Genomic DNA, 10,948 nt, shown 5'->3' with positions numbered 1-10,948 from the left:
TGCATGTGTGTGCATGTGTATGTGTGTGTGTGTGTGTGTGTGTGTGTGTGTGTGTGTGTGTGTGTGTGTGTGTGTGTGTGTGTGTGTGTGTGTGTGTGTGTTTGTGTGCATGTACGTGTGTGTGTTTGTGTGTTTTCTGCTAAACATTTGTTCTATTTCGGGCATGTGTAGCCTGGGCTTATGGGTCTGTTTACCAGGGGAGCAGGTTCTCTCTGCCTCTTTGTACCCCAGGTGTCATAAGAAGCTCCTGTAGCTTGTGGAAACCCACATAAACCACAGATTTTTAGAATCGTGAATCTTAGTGTTTTGCCAACAACCAATACCTGCTTTAACTCCTCAGCCAACTACGAGCCAACATATTCATGAGTGAGGTCAGGTATGTTGGAGCCAGGAGATACTAGACTGCACAGACGTTTGCAGCATATGGGGTATATGAGATTGGCTCAAAGTAAGCAGGGTGTGTTCATTGAGATGAGATAAATTTTGGAGTAGCATCTGTCTCCAGGCAACAGACTTCTTCTTGACAGCTTCTAATTGGTGCCTGAAACCAATGATTCTCTTTCCATTTAAATCCATAGTGAAACTTCACATAATCGAGACATTATTCTTTCTGCAGCAAAAAGAAAAGCTTTCATATTACATTGACACCGTTTGGCAGAAATTCTTATCCAGAGTGACTTATGAGTATGTTTATGAGTTTATGAGTTTGTGTGCACCTTGGAAATCAAACCCATGACCTTGTTGTTACTAGCACCTTGCTCTAGTCTGGTAAGTTAGAAGAGAAGAGAATGAAGTACTTTTCTTCATTCTTTTCTCTTCATTCTCAGTTGTGAAAGATCTTTTAATGGTTTTTCACAGAGCAAGTACTGGGTCCAAATTACCCTTATAGTACTGATATAAGCTCCACTGCAAAAGAAACACTGATGGTTAATGACTGACAGACATTCAGGACTTGGATCAGTATAATGAATGAAACATACTAAAGAGCCAGACAACATGAATATAAATACTTAGATATGAAGTGTTTGGATTTTGGTAAATGTTGGAGCAAACAGCAATCAGGTAAACGTGGGAATGGCACAGAGGTGCAAGACTAGACTTTCTGCAATATCATCCAGCCATTATTGGTAAGGGGCTTTCTTTCAAAAGTCATACCGATCATGAGATTGAGAATATAGTTCTAGAGGTGTGGGGATGAGTTTATTGGATCACGTGCATAGTGTTAAATTATTTGTATAATTTTATAATATTTATAATTGTATAATAACTGCCTATTTCTTTTTATCCATTATTTACAATGTTGGCATTTTGAATGATCCTGTCATATAGAGATCTTTTGAGTTTTTGTTTCTTCTTGTTTTCTCTGTGATATAGGTTATATTAGATGCATAAGATGTTTTTAACATCATGCCACATTGCCTGACCTCAGAAAAGTCCTGAGTGATTAAAACACTATTGTTCTCTGGGTGCTGCAAAATAGAATGTGAAATAGTGTCTTCTTCACTGAGATGTGAGGAGAAGATGATTAAAACACACTAGAACTAAACGGATTTTTCCACTAACATAGATCTTTGATTTAACAGTAGCTTGTCAATCTTCAAAAGCGTTCCAGTCTTTATTAATTACAGAGACACCCGGCATATGAAAATACACTGACACACTGTAGCATAGACAGCCCTGACATTTACCATGTGGCAGATTATTATTATGATTATTGTTTAAAATCTTATATACAAGCACTTTGAACTCATTAGTAATTTGTGTGTCTGTGTGTGTATCTGTGTGTGTGTTAGGTGAACACTCAGGACCTGAGCCATATGCCGAAGCAAGAGGCTCTAAGGATCCTGGCCAGCTACGAACAGCCAATCACACTGCAGATAGAAGGGCGAAGGGGGCGGAGTTTGCAGTACCACCAAGCATCAGACTGCAGCACGCAGACAGAGGGCCCATGGGAGCCCCTGCGATCGCTAGCCTGTGGCCCAAGCCCTGTACCCCATGGCCTCTACTCAGAGAGGTACTGCTGCTGCTGGTTTAGTTTAGGAATTCAAGAAGAAGTTATAGAAAGCTCAAAACAAAATGCCAGGGTTGTTTTAAAGCTGCAAATATGTACACATTTAGAATCTAATTATCTTAGACAGGTGAGTTGGTTAACAACGGAAGACAGAGTTAAGAGTTATGTTAAGATCCTTCTTATGAAATTGTTAAAAATAGTGTTTCAGAGTACTTCAATTACTTTTCTGTATTTATCTTCTCATTATATGTTAAGAAGCATCAAACATTTGATCCCATTCAGGTTTAAAACCCCATCAGGAAATAATACATTTTGCTTTATATATTGCAGTTTTGCTTAAGAACAGTCTTCCCTGTGAAGTTCAAATGTAGCCCATCAGAAAACTCATTTAAACTGGCTTTAAAAATATTTCCTAGTGAAATGTACATGGGCAGAACGTATATTTGACCACGTTTTGAGAGGATCAGTCAGGAGAGCATCACTGTGGGCATCTTGGTGTGAACCCTTTTGTTTTATTATTTTATGTTGTCCATCTTGTGTTTGTTTTATGTGAAGAGGACCACAAAGGAAAGAAGCCTTACAACTTCATTGTGTTTTAATCATTGATGATTTAAATTGTGCTTAATGGCTGCTGTGAAGTGTTATATGTATTTTTAAGCATCAAATAAATAAATAAATATATATATATATATATATATATATATATATATATATATATAAATTAATTAAACTGATGTTCACCACAAAGGCAGAGGAGCTGAATAGGACTGTACTAGTGTTTAAGCGTATATTACTTCATGCAGTGCAGTGAATCTGACATCAAATGCTGGTCACTCCAGGTTCTGACTCAGGTTATTAAGGGCTTGTTAACTAATAAATATAATTATGTGTTAGAGAACAAAAGAATGAATGTGTAGAGCATTTTGTGTTGTTGATTGGGTGTAAGAGTCAGTATATTTTTGCCTAACAGTGTGAGAGCCTCTTAATACTGTTGCAGTTACTGTAGCAGGGACTACTCAGGGCTGTAGTGCTACTAGCATTTCACACACTCAGCTTTCTTCTTCGCCAAAAATGAGGTCAGTTCTCTGCTACCACATAAAACAGCTCTGTGGTAACGCAGTCTGATAATGGAGCCCCTGCTGGAGGAAATACCTCACATCCACCTTTTACCTGCCATACTTCTAACCATCATTCTCACTACCAACATGCAAGCCTCAGTCACCATACATGTCTTTTTGACCTTTATAATACATTTTTTGTAATATGTTGTCAATATTCCCCAGTACAAATAGAATGCACTAAATATTCAATACCATGCAAAAGTATTAAACCCCCAAAAGAGACAATGCTTAAGTATTCAACCCCTTCAAACTAGTATTTGGTAGATACACCTTTTGCTGTAACAGCTTTAAGACTTTTTGGGGATACATTTCTCCCAGCTTTGTGCACTGATTGTCAGTGGTAGCTCAGTGGTTAAAGTACTTGACTAGTAAACAGACTTAAGTCCAGTTGCCACTCTTTTGCCCCTGAGCAAGGCCTTTAACCCTCAATTGCTCAAGCGGTATTAAGTCATAATTGTAATTTGCTTTGAATAAAAGTGTCAGGTAAATCTAAATGATTTTTTACCATTATTCTTAGTAGATTTGCTAGATGTTGTTCATCTTAGATGGATGGCACTTATGAATCGCCATTTTCAAATAATGCCACAGATTGGACTAAGATCTGAACTTTGGCTTGGCCATTGTGGAACATTCAACTTTTTGCTCAGCCTCTTGTATTTCTCTGGTCTTGTGCTTGAAATCATTGTACTGCTGAAAGGTGATGTTTCAAGCTATAGTCTTTTAGCAGACTCATGCAGGTTGTCTTGCAGTATCTCCCAGTATTTCGCACCATCCATTTGTCCTTCAGTTCTAACAAGTTGCCCAGTCCCTGCTAAGGAAAAGCAATGCCACAACATGATGCAGCCACCCCCGCACTTCACTGCTGGGATAGTCTTTGTCAATGACTGGGCAGCGTTAGCTTTTGCCATAAGACTTTAGAAGAAGTTGTGGCTATTTTTGTCTAATCTAACCACGACACTTTTAGCTGGGTCACTCTGACTCTTTCTGGCAAACTCTAGATGTATTCTGTGGTTTTGTCTGGTACTCTGTGGTTTTTCTTCAGTAATGGCTTCTTTCTAGCTACCCTCCCATACAGGCCAATTCTGCTCTCACGCTGAGCTCTGAGGTACGGCCTTGTCTAGGCAGCGCCTGGGTAGTATGATTCAGCTTCCATTTCCTCACAGTCGATCCAACAGTGCTCCCTGGGAAATCCAAACAAATGCATATTATTTATAGATTTTTCCCATCTTGTGCAAGTCTATAACTTTATCATTAACATCCTTAGAATACTCTTTGGTCTTCATTTTTACTGCTGCAGATTCAGTCTGGACAAAGTTACTTTAATTAAAGCATCTTTTATCCTGAAAAATGTGAAATTTTCTAATGATTAACAGGATAATTGTTAGTTAACCATGTCAGTGTGAGGGCAACATCTACCACTGGTTTAAAAACATAGAGCTTCCACAGGACATGAATACTCTACATATGCAAATGTTTCAGTTAGTCATTTTTGTTAAACAATATATTCTTACATAAAATCAATATCACATAAAATGTATACATTTTAAGGGTTAGTGTTTTAATCAAATATGACAGCACAAAACATTAAATTGTCATTTGTAATCCAGATGAATCTGATTATTTTTTAGGAGGTTGAGTATTTTTGCAAGGTAATGTACATTGACTATTCTCCTGTCCTAATATATTTTGAGGACATTACAGAGTGGATGAGATATCACTAACATCACTAACATCAACTAACCCATCAGATTTGTCTGAGTTCTGATTCATGCTAAAAACTAAAAACACACCAGTAATCCTGCTGCTTCCTGAACAGACTTTCGTGTGTTGCCATATTTCCTTCCTTCAGGCCCTACTATAGTCACATGACCCTGCCTGGTGACCATGGAGACAGAGGCAGATACGAGTACCTTCCAAATGCTCCACGTGACCATGACGACCTGCACGCCATTGCATCTCAGGTAGCGTGTGTGTGTGTGTGCTTGTGTGTGTATGTATGTATGTGTGTTTGTGTGTGAATCTATGTGTATGTGTGTTTGTGTGCTTGTGTGTGTGTTAGTCAGTTTGTGAGTTTTTGCATGTCCCTCATCTATAGTAAAAAACAAATAACATTTTCAGAAGTAACAGACAAAGATTAGTGATTGATCTGGTGATAAATTTAATCAAAGGCCAGTTAAAGCCCACAATCCAAAATGGAACAGACATTCTAGAACAACAATGCTGTAAAAGGAACAAACAGGTCAGCAGTGCATAAGCCTTCAGACTATGTTTAAAACCCATCACTTTCACAGCCACATTTCCATAATTAACTGCTTGCAGCAGAGTGAGTGAGTGAGTGAGTGAGTGAGTGTGTGTGTGTGTGTGTGTGTGTGTGTGTGTGTGTGTGTGTGTGTGTGTGTGTGTGTGTGTGTGTGTGTGTGTGTGTGTGTGTGTGTGTGTGTGTGTGCGTGTGTGTGTTTAAAAGTGGGACGGTGTTTGCATCTCCTCGGACCCAGATAACAATCCCAGAAAAATATATTTTTTAAAAATTGAGTTGTCCTTTCTCTCTGGAACTGCATATGCATTCTACAGAATATGGAGGAACCATGGTGAAATACTATGCACTCAGACACCTGCATGTGCAAATATGCCTCATTTAAACAGAACTGACATGTGCTGTGGTGGATGGCATCAGACCAGCTCCTAATATAGGCTTTTCTTCTGTTTGTCTCACTTTTTCTCAGTGAGATTGTCCTCTCTGTCTTTCTCATAGAGTGATATTGTCCTGCCTCTCTCCTTCAGGACCCTGAGCTGTCCTCCAGAGCGCCAGAGGGGCAGAGCTGTCTCACAGGTTGCTGCAACACCAACATGCAGGAGCCTAGTAATTTCCAGAGCCAGGTAAGACTACTGCTGTCCAGGTGAGACCAACATGTTCTCCAGGTTAGACCAGAGCTTCCTCCACGTTACCCGAGGGCCATAGATATCCCCAGATCTTTTCATTTAGAATTGGGTGGGATCTCACTGGAAAGTTTAATGATGGAGATGTTTTAGTGCCACCACTCATGGACATCACCCTGATTGGCATCTGTGACTAAGCGATGCATCGTGGGGAAGTGACATGACATTGACCTTCTCCTTCAATTGAAAGGGCTAATGACAAGTGCAGAATAATGCAGTGGAGAGCAGAAAAGGTTTGAGTAAAATAAATGAGATGAGATTAATAAAAGTACAGTGATTGAAAATATGTATATTTAGTTCCTTATAATTACTAAATAAAATAGTTCTGTTAACCTTCAACTATAAAAAGCAGCACATAGCAGTCTTATCGACATTTTATAATTTATTAAAATTTAATAATACTTATAATGTAAGATTTATATGTGTATTATGTAACAGATCATCCAGATCATTTGAATTAACAGATCATTCAAATGATTCGTTCAGTTGGAATATTTTGTCCAGTTATGTATGATCATTGAGATGCCTTCTGTCACATCCTACACTGTTAGCTGCAAAACCAAATGTTATGTAAATAAGTCATGTTGCTAAGCAACCATATTACACTAATCAGTGAAATGTAGAGAGGAAGCTTTAAAAAAACAAACAAACTGTGATATATACTACACTGTACTCTCCCATGTAGGATATTATTATTCAGAATGAATAATGTAAATTCAATAAATAGTTTTATTTATATAAACAGAAATATTAATCCTTTAGCAAATTATAAAATTTTAGATCTTACAGGGACTCTCCTTCATCATCAACAAATACTCTGACAAACCAGAGCTTTATGCACATCTTTATTACTGTTAATGACCTGTATACCTGACTTATGCTAAAATAAATTGTCTTTGTGTTTTCAGACAGAAGATGAAGACTATATCATAGAAAAGACAGTGGGTTATTTACCTCTCCATCATGAGCTGGACAGTGGACTTGGCTGGACTGATGGGAGTTTTCAGCAGGGGGAGCTCTCAGGCATGGAGACAGAGGAAGGGCTTGAAGAGTGCCACGCCCGCAGGGGAGGATTAGGAGGGGGAGGCTCACCTTCGTCAGAGTCCTTCATCTCATCAGAGCTGAGTGACTCCGGGTTTTACAGCGTCAGCACTGGGGAGTTCCTGCGCTTTCAGCGTTTGCTGGAGAAACGCATGCGCCTCTACAATGCCCGGATGCACCACCAGGGGGAGCTGTGTCCACGTGAGCACAGGGACAATCAAAAGGCCCATCGTGAGCTGGAGGCCATCCCTGAAGCTCTCACTGTGCAGCCCCAGAATGCATGTGTGGCTGTGCACCCACGTGGGTTGTTCAGGGTGTCATCCATGCAGACCCGCAAGGCAGACCATCCGGCACTGAACCAACACAGCTCCAGCAGCGCAGCTCTCTTCACACCACACGCTGCCCTTTCAACTTGCAGCACCCCCTCCAGCCAAAGGAGGCTGCTGCCACACCAGAGCTCCTCTGGAGGGATGCTAAGGAGAAGCAGAACACTGCATCATCGGCCAGTGCCTGTGGAGCACCGCAGACGGGCGAGCCACCCAGCCTCACCTAACTACCGCAGCCTGACCCTGCATCATTACAGTCGTAGGCTAAACTATGAGCTACCAGAGGAATCTGAACCAGACATGTCATACCTTGCCAACCACCCCCGACACCATGCCAACCACTCACCACATCCATCCAATCACCCCTCACACCCTGCCAAGCACTCTCCAATCCCTGCAAACCACCACACACACCCTGCCAATCATTCTCCCCACCTTAGCAATCACACCTCACACCCTGCCAACTTCACATCTCACTCTGCCAATCACTCCCCCCACCTTAGCTCCACACATTCCACACACCCAGTCAGTCATTCTCCTCACTTTAGCAACCACACTACAAACTCTGCCAATCACTCCCCCCACATCATCAACCACCCTGCACACCCTGTCAGTCATTCCCCACACCTTAGCAACCACATCAAACATCCTGTCAATCATTCCCCCCACCTTAGCAACCACACCACACACCCTGTCAATCATTCTCCACACCTTAGCAACCACACTACAAAATCTGCCAATCACTCCCCCCACCTTAGCAACCACCCTGCACACTCTGTCAATCATTCTCCCCACCTTAGCAACCACCCTGCACACTCTGTCAACCATTCCCCCCACCTTAGCAACCACCCAACACAACCTGTCCATTATTCCCCCCACCTTAGCAACCACCCCACACAACACACATACTCCACCAAACAACCCACACAAGTCATGCCCCCTGCCCCACACACACACCCCACACACCCCTCCCATGCTGTAAGCCAGCCCAGTGTGACCAGCTCCACAGAAGACCACCACTGTGCTCTGCTTCAGGAGCACCAGTACCATGACAACAGAGGCAGAACACCCAGTAGCCTTAGGCAGGATGGGAGCTTTGTGACGGCGCCTCCTATGAGCAGAGAGAGGGAGCACCAGAGAGGGAGGGAAGAGGTAAAGTTTGGAGAAAAGGAGAGAGAGAGAGAGGCTCGTTTTCACACCCTCAGTCACACCCCATTTCAAAGTCAGGACGCCAACGACACCTGGCCCAAACCAGCCGCTCGGCATGGACCATACAGAACACTCGAGGGTCACACATCCATGAATGCCTCAGTTTCGGCACGGAAACCATCTGCGGGGTCATCAAACCTGCGGGCAGTGCGGAACCAGCTGCTGCGTGACCGGGCACTGCGTCTGGCAGATGAGCGCAGCGGCATGAGCACAGACGAAGAGAGCCACGGTGAGGTCCGCATGGGCCGCTACTGGAGCCGCACTGAGCGCCGCGAACACATGCAGGAGAAACAGCGGCAGCAGCATGCACGGGGGTGTGGGGCCCACCCACTGGGGGACAGGCCCGGCGGAGAGGGAGGGTACCATACACTGCTGGAGTTGAGTCAGAGGAAGTTGAGTCGTCTCAGGAACAGGAAGCTGCTGGACGACTGGACTACCGTGGAGGAGCTACTGGCGCACGGAACACGAATCGGTGCTGGAGACGAGGCACTGCAACTAGCCAGCTCTCTCCTCACTGTGACCACCGTATAGCAACACATAGTGTGAGTGTGTGAGGTTTGGCATGGGATATACTGCCTTCACCACATAAGGCTACCTCCTGCTCTTGATGTTTACTGTAGATAGATGATTCAGAATACTGTAGTTGTTTCTCAGAGGTTTCATTGGCTAGATTTTGCTTCAGGTGAGCACTTATAACAGCCAGTTTTAATTTTGGTTTTCCTTAAAAAATGTATTCGGGCACGTCAAGCAATATGGCACTGCGTAAATGTTGGACCTATTACAGAAATGACATTATATGCAGTGAAAACTTGGCACCTTTTTTAGAATAAAGATAAATTTATGATAACTTTAGATGGTGCTAACACACGTAATACACATTAGATTATGTTTGTTTGAAACCGATTAGACACAAATAAAATGTTTTTCAGAATAAAACAAATTTGCACAACAGATGTCAGATTTCCCTGATTGTCTTCCATTTGGTACAAGAACCAGAAGAGGCGTGGCATTTCCATCCTCCAACCGCGCCTGAGACGATCATTCTTCTGACTCATAAACAAATTTCTCTGGAGAAAATACAAACAAACAGAAACAAAAAACATTCAGCGCCAAATGTCATCTATATTAATTCCCATTTTGTAATTTGAGATGAATTATAGTGTGTTTAAACGTTGCCTAGCCAACCCTGCATTTCCTGAATGACCAGTTAAGCACTGATGGACCCGCTCATACCGTCTTCTTAGATTCCTGTTAGTTGTGTAGAATACATTTACACCCATTATTCTTGTGATAACAGTTGATGTCATGAAAAGACAATAATTTTTTATAATTATTTGTAAGAAAGAAAGGAAGAACGAGAATCAATTAACTGTATTTAATTTCAAATCTGTACTTGGAGCGTGAGCTAATAGCACGCTTTACTTTGTTTTTATGTGGAAATTCATTTTTGCATTGCAAGAAAACTATATTTTAAACGGCTTAAGATTAATGAGAGGTTATGATTATTTTACCACAACTAAAATCAAATTACTGCCAAACCTGATAGATGGTCTAACTTGTTGAAAGGTTTAAAACCGCGGGCTGCTTGCAAATTGACTTGTGTGTCGTTGTATGAACTGAATACCATTCTAGTTGGGATGTTACACAGCATTTGATCAACTTCAGTTTTCTACCTGCACTGTTTGTGGTGCATGAGCACTGGAGGCAGGCGCGCACTGTTTACAGCTTTCTCACGGCGGTGATCTGGGCCGATTCTCCATACCCTCCACGCCGCGCCATTGTCAACATGAGTCAAACGTTTTCAATAATGGATGGAAAAGACAAGACTGACGAGCTCCCTGTGGATTATGAAATAGCACCCTTCTCTCCGCGTGTGAACGTGAATGCCACTGGCTTGAGGGCACTTTTTACTTCAAAGCTCGCGCTCCTCTGGGCTCATTCTCAGCGGAATTACCTCCCGCTACCGCGCGCGCTGAATGTCAGAATGGTGTTGCTCGTCTTCACTTCGAAAAAAAACTTCCTTGGAATCCGATGTAGATGTGCTTGTAATAAAGATGAAATTTAATTAGTTACTAAACCTCGCTGTGTGCATGTCTTTTATCTGGTTGTGAGGCAGGACTGACTCAAGTTCAGCTTTAAATGAGCTTTGACTCGTTGAAATGAGCAGTTATGCATGTTGGGCACCACTGAGGAATTCCAGATTCTCTTTACCTTTAACTGTTAACGGTTCGGTTCTAGCTGAAGTTTATGTTTATTTTAAAGAGCCAAATAAAGCCATCATCTACTTTAATTTTTCCTTGATA

General features: G+C 42.1%; 1 protein-coding gene across 1 annotated transcript in view; it reads left to right on the top strand.

Moving 5' to 3' along the window:
* LOC113586964 overlaps nt 1-10,693 on the top strand; it is an 11,807-nt gene extending 1,114 nt beyond the window's left edge. The window contains exons 2-5 of the mRNA XM_027025411.2: nt 1,794-2,014; nt 4,982-5,093; nt 5,914-6,009; nt 6,978-10,693. Coding sequence (XP_026881212.2) covers nt 1,794-2,014; nt 4,982-5,093; nt 5,914-6,009; nt 6,978-9,176 — 2,628 coding nt within the window. The 3' untranslated portion in view covers nt 9,177-10,693. The remainder of the gene's footprint in view (nt 1-1,793; nt 2,015-4,981; nt 5,094-5,913; nt 6,010-6,977) is intronic.
* Nucleotides 10,694-10,948: the final 255 nt, after the last annotated feature.

Source organism: Electrophorus electricus, chromosome 20, assembly GCF_013358815.1.
Source record: "Electrophorus electricus isolate fEleEle1 chromosome 20, fEleEle1.pri, whole genome shotgun sequence".
In the NCBI taxonomy this organism is placed as follows: domain Eukaryota; kingdom Metazoa; phylum Chordata; class Actinopteri; order Gymnotiformes; family Gymnotidae; genus Electrophorus; species Electrophorus electricus.
The sequence above is the reverse complement of the archived record's forward strand: the minus strand, read 5'-3'. Positions and strand labels throughout refer to the sequence as shown.